The sequence below is a fragment of the Narcine bancroftii genome, chromosome 1 (assembly GCF_036971445.1).
Source record: "Narcine bancroftii isolate sNarBan1 chromosome 1, sNarBan1.hap1, whole genome shotgun sequence".
Lineage (NCBI taxonomy): Eukaryota > Metazoa > Chordata > Chondrichthyes > Torpediniformes > Narcinidae > Narcine > Narcine bancroftii.
The window spans coordinates 221690732-221712696 of record NC_091469.1 but is presented as its reverse complement, the minus strand read 5'-3'; the positions used below and the strand labels follow the sequence as shown (position 1 = coordinate 221712696).

The 21965-nt window shown below is 40.8% G+C and overlaps 1 protein-coding gene across 9 annotated transcripts in view; it reads left to right on the top strand.

The window, feature by feature from the left end:
• arb2a (ARB2 cotranscriptional regulator A) overlaps positions 1–21965 on the top strand; it is a 502663-nt gene that overhangs the window by 395576 nt on the left and 85122 nt on the right. Inside the window, exon 11 of one of the 9 annotated variants that reach the window (XM_069891496.1) lies at positions 6081–6273. The exons of the other annotated variants lie outside the window; for them this stretch is intronic. Coding sequence (XP_069747597.1) covers positions 6081–6157 — 77 coding nt within the window. The 3' untranslated portion in view covers positions 6158–6273. Of the gene's footprint in view, positions 1–6080; positions 6274–21965 lie in introns of those variants that run through there. 9 annotated transcript variants of the gene reach the window in all.

The following is a 21965-nucleotide window of genomic DNA, read 5'->3' as shown; positions in this document are numbered from 1 at the left end:
TCTTGTGAAATGCAGTAACAAAGAAAAAAAAAGGATTAAGTGAATAAAAAGATGGCAGATTTGTTCTAGCAACCAATCCATATGATTTTTTTTTACAGAACATTGTTGTTATGGTGACAGTATGATAATATGCAAAGATAGACAAAGAATATAGAAATGCACAAAAAGGCAATCAGAAAGTGTATTTTCATGGGATGATGGAATTTATCTTGTTGGATTGCTGCTCCATCAACAATGCATATAATCTTCCAGCAATCCTATTTATTATATTATGCAAATGATCGAAATGACACTTGGTCCTGTTGTCGATCCACTACGAATGCCCCTTTACTTTTTCACTAAAATGCATATGAAGGGGAGATCCGATGTAGATACATAGATTTAAAGGATTTTTATTGCAGATTTTTTTTGTTTTCTGAATATGTAATATTTCACAACACAACTAAGTATTGTCTGCACAACTACAAAAGTATAGAAAAGCTTATTGTAATCGAAGCATTTACAGGAGTTCAATATAACATTATCATAGTAAGGAGAGGAAAATTGTAAAGAAAATGGCTGAACTGATAAAAACGGAACAATAATTACATACACTATTATGACACCAGCTGTTTTGTAGAACCTGTCATACCTACCCAATAAGGGCTTGCAGAGAGGCAACTGAAGAATTCTGCTATCTGCTGTAGCCAGCTTTTAAAATGACAGACAATCACATACTACTAATCTTTTTCCTCAAACTTCTAGTGCAAACCTATCTGTATCAGGCTCCTTCTGCGAGCATCAGGCTCAGCCTCAGCATCAACCAAAGTGCTATTCATAAATTAATCAAGGAGCTAACCATGGCACTAGCCAATAATACCCTTTTTTCATCTTCTTTTGAACAGCTACACAATTTCATTGGTTCACTACATTTTACATTCTACAATGGTTATTGTAGTCATCACTGCAGACATTTAAATTATAGCCTCCTATTCATTTTAATCTCCATCCTTCATCTTATTCATTTGTATTTCTTTCCTCGTGAGTAATACCTTCAAGGATGTGGGTAGGTTTAGCAATGATTGCAAAGTGTGAGGCGAGGATGGTGGGAGGTTTCATCATCGTGTGAACCATTGGCAGTGCTTTCAGACCACTTGTCAAGCCCTAATGCACAGAAGGGGAAATGTTTAGACTGTTTCAATATAGTTGCAGAGTCTGTGTTTTATTAACTGATCATAGAACTCAATTATTTGTGTTGTACTGAGTATGGGGCATCATTAAAAGATACCTTGTGAAATGAGGCAGCTGTGTTCATTAAGATAGCTTCTTCTGATTTGATCAATTGTCAGGGATAGGAAGTGTGACTATAAGTGAGGCAGATAAAGAGATGTCAGGAGTGCAGGGGTTTGACCTTTGCAATGATTTAGCTTGGTTGAATGGGAGTGGACAGGGTGGGAGTATGTTGTAGGGTGGATGATAGTTCAGGAAGGTAGTGCAAACGAGAATGTACTGGCAGTAGGGGGCAGGACAGTGAAGGAGGTCAACACTATTTTCTGAAGCCCAGAGCAAGATTACAGAAAGCTGTGTTATTCACTTGGTTTCAGAGCTTGGGATATCTGCTCAGGGCTGAAGAGGAACAAGCAATAAGAAGTGATGATTCCAGTTGTTGTGTAACCAGTGGCAGAGCAGGATAAAAAAGGTTGTTGCACAGAAACACTATGCTAATTAAGAAGCAGGGCCTCAAAGATAATGACTTCTGAATTACTTACCAGATCCATCTGCAAATTGACATTAGCAATTACTGACCAGATCCATCTGCAAATTGACATTAGCAAATAATATTAGAAAAGTGAAATTGCAGGTGAACAAATGGTGAAGTAGAAGTGGGTTCCCACTCGTGGACAGTCTGTTGGGATAGTCTACACCTGGACAATGCTGCGATGAGTGTTCTAATGATCTGCATAACCATGAGATGTAGAGAAGGGGCAAGGTATCAACATTAGAATGACCAGAAATGTTGATCATCCATTTATAGATGCTGCATGACCTGCTGAGAGCTTCCAGCAGATTGCTTTTGCTCCAGATTTCTGCATTTGTGGTCTTTGTCGGGAGCAGTGCCGGCCACCGCTGATGACATAAGCGATGCGACCCACGGGGGTAATAGCGCACATGCGTGGGCGTGTTAAGCATCAGTGTACAGGTGATCTCAGAAGCAGGAGGAGGAGGGGGAGAGTGTCGGGATCTCCTGTGTGGCAGTGAGCCAATGAGAAAGTCAGAGGAGTTTAGCCAGGTGATGTTTGGGGAGTTGAAGAATGCAATGTTGTGTCTAGTGAATAATAATAAAAAGTCAACTTCATGGTGTGCTGGAAAAAAAAATGAGTGGGTGTATTCTTTATTTGTTTGTAATCGTATTGAATAGCGGAGCAGGCTCGATGGACCATTTTTGGTCTACTCCTGTTCCTACTTCCTATGTTCCTATGTTCCTAACACCAGTTGACTAATAGTTCCATAAAAGGAGGAATCAGCAAATCTTTAAATTCTTTATAAAATTTAGGTGAGAAACCATTTTCTCCTGGTCATTTATTACTTTATAATAAGCTAAATAATTTCCCCACCTCCAATGGGGTGAAAGGGGCATCCACTTCCATTTGCTCTTGTAAAGTTAATTTTCATAATCCGGGCACAGGGAAAGCAGCGGCGGCCCCGGCCCTGGTCCGGGCAGTATGGTCTGACCTAGGAGGGGAGGCAGGCCCCTCCAGCCCGGGTAATAAACCTGCATAGGAGAAGGCCACTCCGATATAAAACCTACGACCCAAGGACCTCGCTGCCACGTCCCAGCTTGCTTGGCCATGGCACACGAACCATGGGTGTAAAGGGTGGGGCCAGTACTGCGCACACTGCACTCCACCTAAAAGCTCCTTTGCGCAGGCCCGAGGACATGTCCACGTCCTCCTCCTCCACGTCCTCCCCCTCCACGTCCTCCCCCTCCACGTCCTCCTCCTTCACGTCCTCCCCCTCAAAAGCAACCGCTGCAACCATGTCTGCCTGTCCCGCATCGGACTTGTCAGCCACAAACGAGCCTGCAGCTGACGTGGACATTTACCCCTCCATAAATCTTCGTCCGCGAAGCCAAGCCAAAAGAAAAAAAAAGAACCTGTGGTAAATCAGTGTCATTACAAGTGGTGACCCTGTGAGTTCACAGAACCGGCTAATTTAAAATGGATAGGGATGAGGACAAACTTCTTGCAGGAACAGTTGGGGACGTCAAACTAAAGATTCCCCCCCCCCCCCTTTTTATTAATAATGCACCAGTGTGGTTCATGATCCTCGAAGTGCGTTTCTCTGCCCTCAGTATGACAAATCAGAAGATGAAGTACAGTTTACTTGTGGAGCGTCTTCCAGAGCAGGTTGCCCTGTGAGGTGGAGGTTAGCTTTGTGGATCTGGATAGTAATCTCCCATATGACATGCTTAAGGCTACTATTCTGCATCACACTCAGCCATCTAGGGAGACTCGTATTGCCCAATTACCAGGTGATGACAGCCTAGGCAATGTTGAGGAGGTTGCGCAGGCTAGTTGGAACAGACCCTGTCAAAGGTGCTTTTTCGATTTTTACCTCATCATGTTCAAGAACATTTGGTGAGTGTCCTTGCCAGTAGGACCAAAGGGAACACCCCACCATTTATGGTGAAATTTTAAAAAATAGTATAAAACTTAAAGAAAAAAACCATTTCATTCTGTAAAGGCAGGTGGCACACCAAAAGATTAGACTTAATATAAAAAGCAGCAAAGAATAACTAAAGCGATAATTAATGAGGAGAAAATATGTAGTTACAAAGGCCTTTTCATTATTTGCCCTTCTCAATTATAATTAAAATATCCATATTCCATAATTTTCCACACTGAGATCAGATTTCAGATTTATTGTCAGAGAGCCTACATGACATCACATACAATCCTGAGATTCTTTTGCCTGCATGCGCGACAGAATTACCATTAATTGGTAGTGTAAAAAAAACTGTACACAGTGTATACATATAAACAAGTAAAGAACTGTAAACAAATAATGACTGTAAACAAACTGACTGTGCAATACAGAAAGAATAAAAAAGAAAAGCAATGAAGTGCACAAGTAAGAGTCCTTAAATGATCATTTGCCAGGATGCACCAACCCAATCAGTCTTCTGGCAGGTAGCAACTGGCTTCCTCTCTGTCAACCACACTGTCAATTTAGATTTAATCTATAGATTTCTTGCTTTTCGACCAAGGTTAAATCCTATCTTATTTATATTTAGCACTGGACTCATGGACTGTTTCACTTGCATATAGTATAATTATTAAAGAGTCTCATCATGAAACTGGATTACTCCCAATGTAAAACCTGATTACAATAGGTACCTGGGTGTCTCATGTCACTCCAGACATTCAGCTGGTGACTTCCCATTGTGAATCACTTTTAAGTGGATGACATGTTTTCCACATCAGATGCACATATAATTATGTCAATTCTTATGCAATGTTGTTGTTAAGTGTGTCATTTGAAATAAGGATGTTCCCTTAAAGGTTGGAGGGCTACAAGCTAGTTTTGCTTATGTGCCAATAACTGTGCAAAACAGATTTAGTAAAAGAACTTCATATGGTATAGTAGTAGTGATTCATTTACAGGACTAACAGCAGGGTTTTGGACCTTTGATCCACAGACGTGAATTTGAATCACACCATGGCAGACAGGGAATTTAAATTCATATAATTGAATATAATCTGGGATTGGTTTAAGAACAAAAAGCTAGTGTCAGTGAGAGAAATCTTGATTTTCTCGATTTGTTATAAAACCTCTACTGATACCTTAAGTCTGGCCTATATGTGATTCTGAGCCATCAATACACTTATCAGCTTTCTCAGAGAGGAAATTCAGATTGGATGACAATTGGATTACTAGCAATGTCTACATAACATTAACAAGGAAAATTTAAAAATGCTGCTTCCCTTATTCTAAAGCATTTTTTATGAGATATTACTCACCTTACTTCATTATGAATGCTGCTGAAAACAACACACGTCATGTCACAACATGAGGTGTGTAGTTTATTGCTTTACTGCTTGTATTCTGGAAGAAGCAAAATTTCTTAGCTAAATCCATATTATTTAATTCCATTTGATAAACAGGCGAAGTAAATGCTTGCCCAGGTAAAAGTAATCTGTATGTAATTTTCTTTGATTTCTAATGTTAGACAAACTGTACAGTGAAAACAAAGTTGGCATTCTGCATTATTACACGTGTGATGATATTTGAGTAATTTCTGAACATAAAGAAAAACTTTGCTCCAAACATTACTCATTTTAGAGTGAGGACTGGATAATCTTTTGGGTGACTTCATTATTCAGAAACGTTAGTTTTTGACTGTAATTGCATATGGATGCCAGTTTCAGTCCGTATCTGTGACCATTGCTTCATATTTCATTTATTCAACTTAGTTTTACTTATGTCAGTTTAACTGCCAGTAAAAATCAAAAATGACAGTTCCTTGAAACTTTTATATTCATACTCTTTTAGTCTGTAGCTTTGCAAAGGTAATTTCCTGCCTCAGGCACTAAACTAAAATTATTATAAACTAAAGTAGAGAAGTTTAAAAGATAAAATCATCCTGTCATGTTTTACACAATATTAATAACATCTTGATTCCATGAATTAGAATGCAGAAGTGTTCACTTAAAAGGCAAATGGTATTATTTTAGATCACATTAAAATCTTTACATCTTCTGGACTTGGCAAGATAATTATCTGTGAAACGGAAGTTAATTATACTTTATTGTCAAGGATATTTTGCTTTTGTTCTGTATGTGAGATAAATACAGTGCCTTTGAGTACCAGTCATACCTGTTCTTCGTAGTTTATATTAGTGTCACTCTGTAAAAAGTAGTGATGAATCAAACTTTGAAAATCTTGTGCAAAGCATTGAAGCATTATGTTTTATTGTGAATTTAAAGTAATATGCCTCAATAAAATGGAATTATATTTTACAATTATACTTAAATAATTTATAAGATCATATTAATTGGAATGCACCTAATGGAATGAACATTTCTTTAAATCTAATGCAGGCAAAAGCAACTCATGTCGACATTACCACATAAATAACAGCAGATATCTTTCCAATGTTGTGGTCTCAGATGATTAAAGTAAAAGATTTGCATGTGCCAGTGTTCATGATTATGGTATGATAATATTCACAACTCCCAGTCATCATCAATCATATAAGTTTGATGTTTATAAACGTATATTGACTTGTTAAAATTTAGCTTTTGGTTCTTTGAAATTTTTAAAATTACACTTCAAATTTCTACCATTGGGAGCTGGACACTCATATATCATACATGGTCCACCATTAACTTAGTACCAATTTTGCTGACAATGTGGACATTGCCATATTGCTGAGATTTCAACTGCTTTGAAAATTAAATCAAAGACTGCGCGAAGACGTGGATCTCCAATCGCTCTTGCCGTATGGCTGTAGATCTCCCACTTGTCAAGAATATACTGTGTATCAAGATTGTTTCATCATACTGCCAAACTAAAGAAAAAGTCAGATTAAATTTCTAAACATTGTAACTCAAATACAAATCCAGGTATGATGGCAACCCTCCAGTCCATTGTTGATTTTCCTTTGGATCTTGCTAAACATGTTGGCTGGCTATTTGATCATGACAGGATTTTACACTCTAACCTTCATTTTTAATTTACCATATATTTCGGTGTTTAAGTCCACCCTTGAAACCCTCAAAAAGCACTCAAAAATCAAGGTCGTCTCATACACCAGATACAAAAAAAAGGACCTTAAATTTGACTTTTAAAAAATCACTCGACGTAGATTTGGCATATTAAGTGACCCTGGAAACTGCCTTCTCACCGCCGGCACCACTGCTTCCCCACACCTCCCCCTTGCGGCCATAACCCACCAGACATTTTACAATTATAGAGCCAGAGGTCCCTGATCCAGCCCGGATACCGATGCCCCCAAGGCCGACACATAGGCGTGGTTCCTACACTGAGCACACTTGGGCAGCAGGGCAACTTCTTCAATGCAGATGGCACCATACCCAGTGTGGCAATCGCCAACTCTGGCTGCAGCTGACGCTGAAGACTTGAACCCAGCACAGTTTGGTATCTTCCTGGCCAGAAACAAAGGCTTTTTTTTACTGATTTTGTTTTTGGATTTGCTTGCTTAATTTACAGATGTGTTACTTGATGATTGGGGTATTGTAACAAAGTTTGGGTTGTTGCTGGGAGGCCTAGACACCAGTCTCTGGCATGTTCCTTGCAGAAAATGTGGGGGGAGGGTCATCTTATATGCCTGAAATATGATAAAACCATGAAAATGAGGCTGAAAATTGGGGACCTAACTTATCTGAAGGAAAACTTACATGCCAAAATATATGGTATTCGCTTTTCCTTAGAGATTATTCAGGTAAGGTCAAGAGCAAGACTCCAACTCCAATCAGTTTCTTCTAACCCAGTTATAAGACTGTTAACTAACATAGCACAAGAAACAATTTGAACTTGTTTCCTTTTGCTCTGTAAATCTCAAATACCACAGCACCATATAATACTCATACATGAACATTAGGGACACTTATGTCACTCTACGGCTTCATCAACTTTAGCCCTTTCTTCAATACCATAGTTCCCAGAAAATTTATCCTCAAACGTCAGGATCTGGGCCTCAGCACCTTCTTCTGAAATTCAATCCTTGTCTTCCTGTAGACCAGACTGAATACAGTGAAGATAAGCAGCAAATCTTCTCCACTATGAGACTTGATACTAGTGCTCTGCAAGAAGTGTCCTCAATCACCTACTGCACTCCTTCTACGCCCATGACTATAAAGCCAAACGTCACCTTCAAATTCACTGAAGATGCCACAGTCAAGTTCAATCATTAAATAATGATGAGATGGAAATTGAGAGTCAGGTGGCATGGTGCCAAGATAACAACCTCACTCTCAACATCACCAAGACAAAGGAGAATACACTGCAGGAGATGAGGTCGAGCTCCTCCCTTGTCCACATCAATGACGCTAAAGTGAAGATGAGATAGCTTCAACTTCCTGGGAGTAAACATTTCCAGTGACCTGACCTGGACTGACCACATTGACATGACAGTCAAAAATGCACACTAAGCTCTTCTAATATCGTGGAAGATTTAGGAAGTACCCCATGTCCCTAAAAACTTCCACAGGTGCTACATTGAAAGCATACTAGGTGTGTGCATCATTGCATGGTATGGAAGCTGCTCTGCCCAACATTAGAAAAAACTGCAGAAGATGATGAATGCAGCTGAGAACATCACACATACGTCACTCCACTCTATCAACTCCATATAGACCTCCCTCTGCTGAGGAAAGGCAGCAGACATACTGAGGGTCCCATCACACCCTGGATACACCTCCTTACCCTCCCATTGGGGAGATCAAGAATGTGAAATTGTGCTACCCTCAGGCTTAAAGAAAGTCTCTTTCTTGAAGCCATCGAGACTCTGTAATTGTGCTCTTGTCCAACTACTTTGACTGGATAAAGTGACAATTAGCTTGAACTATGAAAAAAATTGTCTCCTTTCAAATTGCACTATGAATTTTGATAAACATTTTAAATTAAGAAATGCCATAACCTGGACCAGCGAATGAACTTATACACTGGGCTTATTAAAAAGAACACGTTAAAACAAGACATTTGTTATCTATATATCTCAACATATCTGTTGTTATGAAGCCAATATTAAAGAAATAGAAGTGAGATTGATAGATGGTTATGGTCCTTTTCCATTGTTATGATAAACCTTCATAAGGCAAAATTTTCTTCATGTATTTATAGATTTGACATAGCAATAAACATATACAGCACAGCACCAGGCTCTTTTGGCCCATGAGCCCGTACTGCCCAATTACACCCAAATGACTTACAACCTGTACATTTTGAAGGGTGATAGGAAACTGGAGCCCCTAGAAAAATACACACAGACACAGGGAGAACATACAAACTCCATACAGAGAGCATGGGATTTGAACCCCAGTCCCGATTGCTGGCACTGTAACAGTGTTGCACTAACTGTGCCGCCCCAAATTATATTATTTAAAATTAAATTTAGACATACAGGACAGTTACAGGCCCTTTGGGCCAATGAGCCCATGCCACCCAATTATACCCAATTGACCAACCCCCCCCCCCCCCCCAGTACGTTTCCAACGAGGGGAGGAAACTAGAGCCCCTGGGGGAAACCCATGCAGACATGGGGAGAATGAGAATAGCATGGCAACTCCTAATTCACATTTATGATATAATACATTGAAATAGAATACTTCATTAGTTATGCCCACACAAATGAACTGTACAAATTGTGCTCTCGATTTTCAATAATGTGACAAAAGTTCTGATTCTTGGATCAGTTTTATAAGTCATTGTTTCCATTTCTTTGATGTATATTTGATGTTATCAAATGGTGAGTCTTCTACCTGGTAGAACACACCCGTTGCTCTTTTGAATCCTATGAAACATTTTCAATAATCCAAGACAGATCATTGATTCTGAAGTGAACCATGCACTATAGCTGCAAAATGATCTAAAAATCAATGGTTCTCAGCCTTTTTCTTTCCACTCACCTACCACTCTAAGTATTCCCTATTCCACAGGTGCTCTGTGGTTAGTAAGGGATTGCTTAAGGTGCTATGTGAATGGGAAGAAAAAGTTTGAAAACAACTGTTTTAATCGTACCTAATTGACTTGTTATGTGCACGGTTTCATAACTCCAACGGAAATGGGCCAATGACAATTTTTCTCAAGCAAAATATTAACAATTGGGTCTAGAGCAGTGATTCTCACCCTTCCCTTCCCACTCGCCTACCACCTCAAGCAATCCTTTACTAATCACAGAGCACTGATGGCATAGGGATTACTTAAAGTGGTAGGTGAGTGGAAATAAAAAGATTGAGAACCACTGATCTAAATAAATCCATATAAGTAAAAAAGAAGGGGCACAATAACATACCAAAGAATTGTCTGCAGCTGTTTGACAATTTGTGCCTTGCCTAATTGGTTAACAAAAAAACCAAAGCAGAAATCACATTGTCCAGTAGAAACTCAGTTTTACAAACAGAGGAGTAAAACAAATCTTTAGATGGAATACATTTGGGTTAATAATGACTTTTAAGGTATTGAAGATACATGGATACACTTCAGGGATTAATAAAAATCCTTCTTAAATAAATAATCCATTTGTCTGTGTGTCAGGTGGCATTCTGGCCTGCTTAACTAATATGATTAGGATACAACCACCACAGCCCTAGGCAGATCTAATTTTAGCTTTAATCTACTTCTTAACCATCAGAGAACTAATGTAAACAGTGCCTACCAGTGGTTAATTACATTAGATTTCTATTTTACTGAAGTGCAAGGGCAGAAGTAGTGAATTTGCATGGAGAAGAAAAAGTTAACAAGATTACTGTGAATAATCAAGCCATTTACTTCTTCATTTGGGCCTCCTTTGCACATCACCCCCAGCTTCAGACTGTGCAGAAAAACTGTTAATTATTTAACAGAAGCATACAACATTAAAACACATCTTCTGTAAGTTCTAAATGGTACTTGTTTTTTTATTGATCAAGGTGCAAGGATTGTTGGCAAGCTAGCATATATTGTCAATCCATATTTGCCCATGTGCAGGGGTGAGGAGCTGACTTTAACTGCTGCAGTATTTCTGGTCAAAGTACACTTTGAAAGCCATAAGGAAGGGATGTCCAAGAGTTAGACACAGTAATAATGAAAGAGCAGTGTTATATTTCTGAATCAGGATGGTCAGGTGGAATTAGTTTTCCTGAGAGCCTGTGATTCTTGTCCTTTGTGATGGAAGAAATTACAGGTTAATTTTCAAAATAACCAAGGAAAGTAGCTGCACTGTATTTTGGAGATGTCCAATTTGTAACAGTGCACTGAGCTACCCCTGTCTGCCATGAGGGCTCACCATCTCAATTGTGCTGACCAATGCTGACAGATCTCCTCTCCTCTGTCTTGAATAATGGCCAGTAAACAATCAAATCTTGTCATCGAACAATTGTATTGCTAAAATTTAAGCTTTTAGATGACTGATTGAAGGAACATTATCTAATTACTTTATTTTTCTCATACTTATACTATTTTCATGTTATATTCATATTCACCTTTATACTATATTCACTTTGCTAGAGTTATATTATAGGCCTCCCAAAAGTCACCTGGAATTAGAGGAAAAGATATGTAAACAAATCATAGAAAAGTAATAGAGATATAGTCACGGAGGGAGCAGTCCCTGCAGAAGGCGGAGAGGTGGAGGAGAGATGTATCTGGTGGTGGGATCACATAGTAGGTGACAGAAATGGTGACGAATAATTCAGAGGCTGGCCGGATGGTAGATGAAGACAAGGAGAATCCTGCCCTTATTGGCCTCATCAGCAACAACGATGAGTCTAAATGCAGAGAAGAGGTGGAAAATCTCGTGATATGGCGCAAGAGCAACAACCTGAGCCTCAACATGGAAAGATGAAGGAGATGATTGTGGACTTCGGGAAGGCCAGGAACGACCATCCTCCACTACACATCAACAATTCAGTATTGGAGAGAGTGAAGAGCACCAAGTTCCTTGGAGTTCACTTAACTAATGATCTATCATGGACACTCAACATCTCCTTACTTGTCAGGAAATCCCAACAGTGACTGCACTTCCTGAGATGAGTGAACTGGGCAAGGCTACCGGCCATCATTATGTCAGCCTTCTACTAGAACTCTATTGAGAGTGTTCTGGCCAGCTGCATCACAGTGTGATATGGTTCCAGCAGAGAAAAGGATCAGAAATCAATCCACTGGACCATAAGAGTGACCATAAGACACTCCCTTCCCCCATCAACGTGATCTACCAGGATTGTTGTCTGAAGATGGCTCGCAAAATCATTGTAGACACCTTCCACCCCACACACAGCATCTTTTAGCTGCTCCTGTCAGGTAAGAGTTACAGGAGTATCAGATCCATCACCGCCAAGGTGAGGAACAGCTTCTTCCCACAGGCAGTGAAAATGCTGAACGACCGAAGGAACAGCTTACACTAACCACTTGAGACTCTCATATTTACAAAACAATATTTATTTATTTGTATATACGTCCTGCATATGTATTGTTAGTCTGTATATGTGTTATGACTAGCTGTATGTCGACATGTGTTGCACCGAGGACCAGAGAACGCTGTTTCGTCGGGTTGTACTTGTTCATTCAGATGATAATAAACTTGACTGGACTTGATTTGTTTCCTGTGGGGGCAGAAGGGGCCAGAGCAGATGTGTGAATAATGAAGGATAAGGGTCAAGTTAATGGTAGAAGAGGGAAGGTATCTGGGATGATCTCCCGTGGAGATCTCAATCTGGGAGCAGATGCGACAGGTTCAGAGGAATTGAGAGAAATGAATTAAATCCTTACAGGTGACAGGGTGTGAAGAAGTGTAGTTGAAATAGCTGTGGGAGGTGGATTTGTAGAAAATGTCTCTTGAGATGGAAACAGAGACTGAGAAATTGGAGTATGTTGATAAAGAAGGACCAAGTGAATTTGAGATCTGGGTGCAAGTTAGCAGCAAAGTTGATAAAGTTGATGAGCTCATCATGGGTGCATGAGGCAGCACCAAAGTTGTCATCAATAAAGCGGAGGAAGAGTTGAAGAGCCTTGCTTGTGTTAGTTTGTGGCATGGATTGCTCCACATAACCAAAAAACAGACAGGCATAGTTGGGGCTAATGCAAGTACCCATGGCTACCCCTTTGACAGAGAAAGTGGGTTGAGTCACCAGAGAAATTATTGAGGGTGAGGGCATGTTCTTCCAGCTGAAGGAGGATGGTAGTGGGGGGGGGGGGGGTGAGTAGGAGGGCTGGTTGGCTCTATTGTCAAGGAAGAAAAAAAATGCTGCCTTCAGTATGAGTGATGGAGGTGTATAGCGATTGGATGTCCATGGTGAAAAAGAGGCAGTCGCATTCATGAAACTGGACATTGTTGATGTGATGGATGGCAAATGAAGTATCACAGATGTAGGTGGGGGACAAGACGGAGTCAAGGTAAACATATACCAGTTTGGTGGGGCAGGAGCACGTGGAAACAATGGGTCTTCCGTGATTATTGGGTTTGTGGATCCTGAAGAGGAGGTAGAACCAGACCATGTAAGATTGGAAAACAATGAGATTGGAAGCTGTGGAAGGGATATGATTGGAAGTGATGAAGTTAGAGATAGTGTGTGAGATGCTTGATGTTTTATTGGTGGGATCCTGTTCAAGGAGACTATAAATGACAGTTAGCAGAAGCTCTAGTCTAGCATGTCTGATAAAGTGAAAGGCAAAACTGGCAAAAGTCATTGAACATTTGATTAGGGAAGAAAGGAAGCATATGACATACTTATGTAATTACAATCAAACGTGCTCTTATAAAATATAGAGAGTGTAGGAGGTTACATAAAGTTGAAATTGCAAGGACAATACAAGGCACGTAAGAACAATAAGAATTCTAAGTCATTCTGTAAGGTTTATTGGGAGCAAGAGGGTAACTAGGGAAAGAATGGGTCTCCTCAGAGGACCATTAGTGAACACCTCTTGTCCCCATTCACCTTAGAGCAGGACATGAGAATAGTGAGTTCAGGGAGGGATATTTGATAGTCTGGAGCATGGCAGTATTAATAATGTGGAAATGTTAAATATTACGCATAAAGGTAGATAACCCCCCCCTCCCCCACCCCCATGGCCAGATGAGATCTATCCCAGAATATAATGGGACACAAGGGAGATCATTTCTGGGGTCTTGGCAGAGATTTTTGCATCTTTGTTGGCCACAGGTGATTGTACTGGAAGACTAATGGATATCTGATAGAGTCATAGAATTGTACAGCATGGAAAAAGACATTTGGTCACCTTGTCCACAACAACCAAATTGACAGCCTTCTGTATTAACCCCATCTCCAAGCAATTGGTTTGTATCTTTCAATGCCTGAACAATTTATGTGTTCATTTATGTACTTCTTTTAGCCAATCAAAAACTCAACTCAATCACTTTCTCAGGCAGTATATTCCAGGTACATCACTTACTGGGAGAAGAAAGCCCCCTTTCATATCCCTTTTAAATTTCCTATCCCTTTCCCTAAATCTACATGCTCTACCTTTATCTATGGTTGATATGGGGAAAGGTTTCCTGCAATCTATTCTATCTAAACCTCTCTTAATTTTACATACCTAAAACATACCATGAACAGTCAAGGTTCTCCTGCCTCTCCGTATAACTGAACCTGAGGTGATAAGGGGAGGGAGTACCTCTCCGAATAAGGAGCTGAAGGAAAAGAGACAAAGGTGGAAAGAGAGAAAGAGAGAGAGAGAGAGAGGAGGGCCCAAAAAGAAACTGGAGAAGTCAATGTTAATGCCATCTGGTTAGAGGGTGGCCAGATGAAATATTAGGTGTTGTTCCTCCAATTTGTGGCTGGTCTCAGCTTGGCAGTGCATCAGGCCATAGACATACATGTTAATGTGGGAATATGATGTAGAATTCAAAGAGAGGTGGGGGGTCCCCATTATTGCAGCGGACAGAGCAAAGATGCTCAATGAAATGATCTCCCAGTCAGTGTCTAATCTCTCTGAAGTGGAGGTGGCTACAATGGGAGAACTGGGTGCAGTTAATGAACCCCACAGATTCACAAGTGAAAATTACTGCATCAGTTGGAAGGACTGTTTGGGGCCCCGAATGGTGGTGAGGGAGGAGGTGTGGGTGATTTCCTGAAATCACAGGGGTAGATACTGATTGGGTGCTTGGTGGGAAGGGATGAGAGATAAAGGAGTCATGGAGTGAGCAGTCACTGTAGAAAGTGGGGAGAAAAAAAAAGAGGAAGATTCAATATGGCTGGTGATGGGATCACGTTGAAAGTGGCATAAATTGCAGAAGATACTATATGGATGTCGAGGCTGGTGGGGTGGTAGGTGAGCACAAGGGGATTGATGCCCTTATTGCGTCTAGGGGCACAAGATGGAGGCAAAGAGATCGAGAAAGGGGAGAGTTCAAAAAATACATCATGATATTTTCAATGAACTAACCCCCATCATGTATGTATTTTTAACTTTTTAAGTTCTATTCGTTAATTGTATGTTTCAATATGTGCATTATAACTTAATAAATAAAATATTCAAAAAAAAAGAGAAAGGGTAGAGGGTTGCCAAAGATGGACCAAGAAACTTTGAGGTTGGGGTGAAAATAAACAGCAAAGTGGATAAAGTTTATGAGCTTATCATGGCCCGCACCAATTAAGTTGTCGATAAAGTGGAGGAAAAGTTAAGGAGTCTTGCCTGTGTAGGCTTGTAGCATGGATTGCTCCACAAAGCCAACAAAAAGGCAGACATAGTTAGGACCCTTGTGATTAACCATGGCCACCCATTTGGAGAAAGTGGAATATGTCAAAGGAGATATTATTGTGTGTGAGAACAAGTTCTGCCAGGCAGAGGAGGGTGGTGGTGGAAGGGGACTGGTTGAGTCTATTGTTCAAAAATAAACAAAGGGTTTTGAGACTTTCCGTATGGCAGATGGAGGGGTATAGTTAAAAGTTCAAATTTATTCTCAGAGTATATACTTGACATCACATACAACCCTGACATTCTTTTTTACTGTGGGCCAAGCTTAGTAATTTCTATACCAGTAACTGTGAAATGTACACATCAGGAACTATAAACAAACTGTTCAAATGCAGATGAAAATATAAAAATGCAGTAATAAATAATGATCATATGAGTCTTTAAATGAGTCTGTAAATTAGTATAGATCAGATCAGGAAGTATTGGATCATCGTAAGATATTCAGACAAGTAAGACCTAAGGATCAGACCAGTTTTGGCCTTCTCATTTAAGAAAAGTGCTGATGTTGGAGAGGATTCAAAGGAAGTTCACTAGGATGATTCTGAGAATAGAAGGGCTATCATATGAGGAGCATTTGACAGCTCTTGGCCTGTATCCATTGGAATTTAGGAGAATGAGGGGGATCTCATTGAAACATTCTGAAGAGTGAAAAAGGAATGGTCAGAGGAGATGTAGAGATGGTTGTTTCCCGTGGGGGGAGAGTCTAGGACAAGAGGGCACAACTTCAGGATTGAAGGCAGTCCATTTAGAACAGAAATGTATAGGAAACTCTTCAGCCAGAGGGAGATAAGTTTGTGGAATTTGTTGCCTCAGGTAGTTGTGAAGGCTAAGTCATTGGATGTATTTAAGACTGAAATTGATAGGGTCTTGATTAGCCAGAGCAGCAAAGGTTATGGGAAGAAGCCTGGCAGTGGGGCTGAGTGGGAAAATGGATCAGCTCATGATTGAATGGCAGGGCAAATTCCATGGGCTGAATACCCTATTTCTGCTCCTAGGTTTATGGTCTTATAGACCAGGTTCCAACAGGAAGAGAGGGAAAAGATTGCTGGGACATTAGCAAAGATATTTATTTCCTTCCTGGCCACTGGAGAAGTACCAGTAGATTGGAGAAGGAAAGATGTCGTGTCCTTGTTTAAGAAAGTAAGAGGGTGGATCTTTGGAATTATAGGCCAATGAGTTTGAAAACTATTGGACTATTAGAGAGAATTCTTAGGATTTATGAGCATTTAGACTTCCCAGCGAGAGTCAGCATGGTTTTGTGGGGGACAGATTATGCCTCACAAGCCTAATTAAGTTTTTTGAGGAGATGACAAAAGAAATTGAGAAAGTAGAGTGGTGGATGTGGTAAATATGGATTTTAGTAAGTTGTTTGATAGGGTTTCCCCTGGTAGACTCATTCAGAGGGTCATGAGGCATTGGGTCATGAGGCTTGGCTGTGCGGGATCAGAATTAGCTTGCCTGCAGAAGGAAGAGGGTGGTAGTAGATGGAACATATTCTGCGTAATGATTGTTTACTTGTGGTGTTCTTTAGGGATCTGTTCTAGGACCCATGCCCTCTGTGATTTTTATGAATGACAAACAAAGAAGTGGACGGGTGGGTCAGTAAATTTGCAGATGATACAAAGTGGAGGTGTTGTTGATAGTGTAGGTTGCAGCAGGAGATAAGCATAATGCAGAGTGGGTCAGAGAAGTGGTAGATGGAGTTCAATCCTGATAAGTGTGAAGTGATGCACTTTGGAAGGTCAAACTTGAAGGCTGAATACATAGTTAATGGCAATATTCTTAACATTGTGATGGAACACAAGGATATTGTGTCCATAGAACCCTCAAGGTTGCTGCACCGGTTGATCGGGTGATTAATAAGGCACATTGCCCTCATTAGTCTGGGGACTGATTTCAAGAACTGCAAGGTGATGTTGCAGTTCTATGAACCTCTAGTTAGACCACACAAAGTATTGTGTTCAGTTCTGGTCACTCATTACAGGAAGGATGTAGATGCTTTAGGGAGCATGCAGAAGAGATTTATCTGGATATTGCCTGAATTGGAAAACATGTCATATGAGGCAAGATTGACAGAGCTAGGGATTTTCTCTTTTCGTGACAAAAGATGAAATGTGACTTTACGTTACGTTATGTGTGTGAGGTCCCTCAACAGCCCCTAAGGCTAGAGCTGGATGAGGTTCCCACCCTGGATGAGACATATAAGGCAATCGAACAACTGAAAAGTGGCAAAGCAGCAGGTATGGATGGAATCCCCCCAGAAGTCTGGAAGGCTGGCGGCAAAACTCTGCATGCCAAACTGCATGAGTTTTTCAAGCTTTGTTGGGACCAAGGTAAACTGCCTCAGGATCTTCGTGATGCCACCATCATCACCCTGTACAAAAACAAAGGCGAGAAATCAGACTGCTCAAACTACAGGGGAATCACGTTGCTCTCCATTGCAGGCAAAATCTTCGCTAGGATTCTACTAAATAGAATAATACCTAGTGTCGCTGAGAATATTCTCCCAGAATCACAGTGCGGCTTTCGCGCTAACAGAGGAACCACTGACATGGTCTTTGCCCTCAGACAGCTCCAAGAAAAGTGCAGAGAACAAAACAAAGGACTCTACATCACCTTTGTTGACCTCACCAAAGCCTTCGACACCGTGAGCAGGAAAGGGCTTTGGCAAATACTAGAGCGCATCGGATGTCCCCCAAAGTTCCTCAACATGATTATCCAACTGCACGAAAACCAACAAGGTCGGGTCAGATACAGCAATGAGCTCTCTGAACCCTTCTCCATTAACAATGGCGTGAAGCAAGGCTGTGTTCTCGCACCAACCCTCTTTTCAATCTTCTTCAGCATGATGCTGAACCAAGCCATGAAAGACCCCAACAATGAAGACGCTGTTTACATCCGGTACCGCACGGATGGCAGTCTCTTCAATCTGAGGCGCCTGCAAGCTCACACCAAGACACAAGAGAAACTTGTCCGTGAACTACTCTTTGCAGATGATGCCGCTTTAGTTGCCCATTCAGAGCCAGCTCTTCAGCGCTTGACGTCCTGCTTTGCGGAAACTGCCAAAATGTTTGGCCTGGAAGTCAGCCTGAAGAAAACTGAGGTCCTCCATCAGCCAGCTCCCCACCATGACTACCAGCCCCCCCACATCTCCATCGGGCACACAAAACTCAAAACGGTCAACCAGTTTACCTATCTCGGCTGCACCATTTCATCAGATGCAAGGATCGACAATGAGATAGACAACAGACTCGCCAAGGCAAATAGCGCCTTTGGAAGACTACACAAAAGAGTCTGGAAAAACAACCAACTGAAAAACCTCACAAAGATAAGCGTATACAGAGCCGTTGTCATACCCACACTCCTGTTCGGCTCCGAATCATGGGTCCTCTACCGGCACCACCTACGGCTCCTAGAACGCTTCCACCAGCGTTGTCTCCGCTCCATCCTCAACATCCATTGGAGCGCTCACACCCCTAACGTCGAGGTACTCGAGATGGCAGAGGTCGACAGCATCGAGTCCACGCTGCTGAAGATCCAGCTGCGCTGGATGGGTCACGTCTCCAGAATGGAGGACCATCGCCTTCCCAAGATCGTATTATATGGCGAGCTCTCCACTGGCCACCGTGACAGAGGTGCACCAAAGAAAAGGTACAAGGACTGCCTAAAGAAATCTCTTGGTGCCTGCCACATTGACCACCGCCAGTGGGCTGATAACGCCTCAAACCGTGCATCTTGGCGCCTCACAGTTTGGCGGGCAGCAGCCTCCTTTGAAGAAGACCGCAGAGCCCACCTCACTGACAAAAGGCAAAGGAGGAAAAACCCAACACCCAACCCCAACCAACCAACTTTCCCTTGCAACCGCTGCAATCGTGTCTGCCTGTCCCGCATCGGACTGGTCAGCCACAAACGAGCCTGCAGCTGACGTGGACTTTTTACCCCCTCCATAAATCTTCGTCCGCGAAGCCAAGCCAAAGAGAAGAGTGTGTGAGGTAGGAAAGGATTAGATTGTTGTGGAGTGAGTGTGGTATAGATCAGCACATCATGGGCTGAAGGGCTTGTACTCTGCTGCAATGTTCTATGTTCTATTAATCTCTATTTGCCATATTTTAGCCCATTTCACTAACATATTGATATCTTTTTGAAACCCAAAACTATCTTCCATTCTACCAGCAACTCGGGGGATCTAAGTCAGCCACAACATTCAATCATTCATATGTATTGCAAACAGAAGAGTTGCAGCACCGGACCATGTTAGACTGCACTGGTTGCAGGTATTTAATCATAAAAGCACCCCATTTTTATCACCCTCCATTTCCTCTTACCAAGCCAATTTTCAATCCCGTTTACCGACTTGCCCATTAGTCTTCACCTCTCCCACTGGAATATTGTCAAAAAACCCATTGAAATCCATTACAATCACATCTTCTGCCCTGTCATCATCAATACACTTTCAAAAAATCCAATCAAATTGGGTCAAAGTGATCATTAATGCTCTTTCAGCTTTCTTCCCCTAATATCTTTCTATGTGGTTGAAAAATATTAACCTTGAAACCATGGAGTTAAAGTATTTCCAGATAGCTTTACTGAATATATAATATCAAAATAAGTTAGGAGGGCTTATTCCAGAAGTAAAATTTTACCACTAATGATGACATTCAATGTGGCCACTTCATGACGAGGCTGGGAAATGATTTATCTATCTACGGGATAATTGCCAAGAATTAATTGCAAAATTGGAAGCCTAGGCAATGGAATGTGTTTAGAATCCATTATTTTAATTGATTTCATTTATTTAACTAGATTACATTCAATTAGCATAATTTATACATAGAAATTTAAGAATAGAAGTAGGCCATTTGGCCCCTCGAGTCTGTTACACTATTCAATGAGATAGTTTATTGTCATATACATTGTACAATGAACAAATGCTCCAATATTCTTAATTGCTGCGACTGGACAGGTATTTCATAAAGGAGAAAACACTACAGTTGTATATATTAAATTATTATTTTTTTAAATTCATATAAAATATAGAGAACAATTATTCATAGTTACCAAAGTGCAAGAAAAAAGTGGTGTACTATAGTACAGACGACCCTATTCTGATGTCTAAACAGTACATGATTTGTGTAACAGGGGGCAAACTCAAGAGGAGTGTCTTGCATAAATGTCTTCAATGGATGAGAGGTCAAAGCCTGTGTTGACATGGCTACATTTGCTACCTTCTGTAGTGTTCTGTGAACCTGGGCACTTGATTTACCAAATCATCCAGTGAGGCAACCAGTCAGTCTACTGTCCACTTTGCACCTGTAGAAATTTTAAAGAATATTCACCAACATGCTAAATCTCCTCAGATCTTCTACCATCTTTTCCACACCATTTCACTGTTGCATTTCCTCTTGCCTTTTTTAATTGCTACACCTATTTCTTTATATCTCCCATCTCACTCAACCACCCCTTAACGAACCTCATGTCAAAAATCCTTCTGTACATTTTTCCTTTCATGTTGCCGTCTTACTCTTTCCTCTACCCTCATTATGCCTTCTTTTCTCTGTCTTCACTATTCTCCCTCCCCTGCTCTCCTCATTCTCTCCCTTTCTTTCTCCTCTCTCTCTCCCTTGTTCTTGACCACCTAACCTGGAACAACGTACAATATTTGCACATTCGATGATGATAGGAAAATTAGTGAGAAGGTTTCATATGATAAGGATGCAGTGATTCTACAATGGGTTACAGATAGATTGAGTGAGTATGCAAAGGATTGGAAAATGGAGCTTAATGAGGAGAGGTCATGCATTTCAGTGTGAGAAATCAAAATCAGATTATTTTCTAAACAGAGAGAGACTGAAAATAAGTTAAGTGCAGTGGGGTCAAGTACATGAAACACAAAAAGTTAGTTGGCAATAGCAACTCCATTGCAAAGGAGCTGGAGTTTAAAAATAGCAGTTTTTATTAGTTTGATCTCACCTGCAACATTCTTGTAAATCTCCTCTGCACCCTCTCTAAAACTTCCACATCCTTGTAATGAGTCAACCAGAACTGAACACAATGGAAGCTAATCATGGATCATTTCATATTACTAAAACGCAGGAGGATACTTCTGCCTTCAGTCTCATCTCTTGCACCTGATGTGACGCAAGAGGGAATCTAAGTCTTAGGTGATGGGCCAAGTTCAAGGCAGTGTGATGGGCTGATGTGGGAAGAATTGTGAAACATTTCATATTTTCTTTTCTTTTAATTTTTCCAATTTTAAAAATCCATTAATTGTGTACTTTCAACATTGAAAAAATTAACTAAAGTGATAGCAACAACATTAAAGAACACATCCCATCCCAATCATGCACTCTTCTCCCCCTTCCCTTTGGACAGAAGGTACATGAGTTTGAAAGCTTACAACTCCAGATTCAAGGGTAATTTCTTGCCTTTTTTAACAGACTCTTGAATCTTTATTTTGTTGCCTTGTTTAACTGTACGTTTTTCTTTAACACGATACCCTGCACTTTTGTCTTATGTGACACTACATCCTGCTATTTTGTTTAATTTCAACA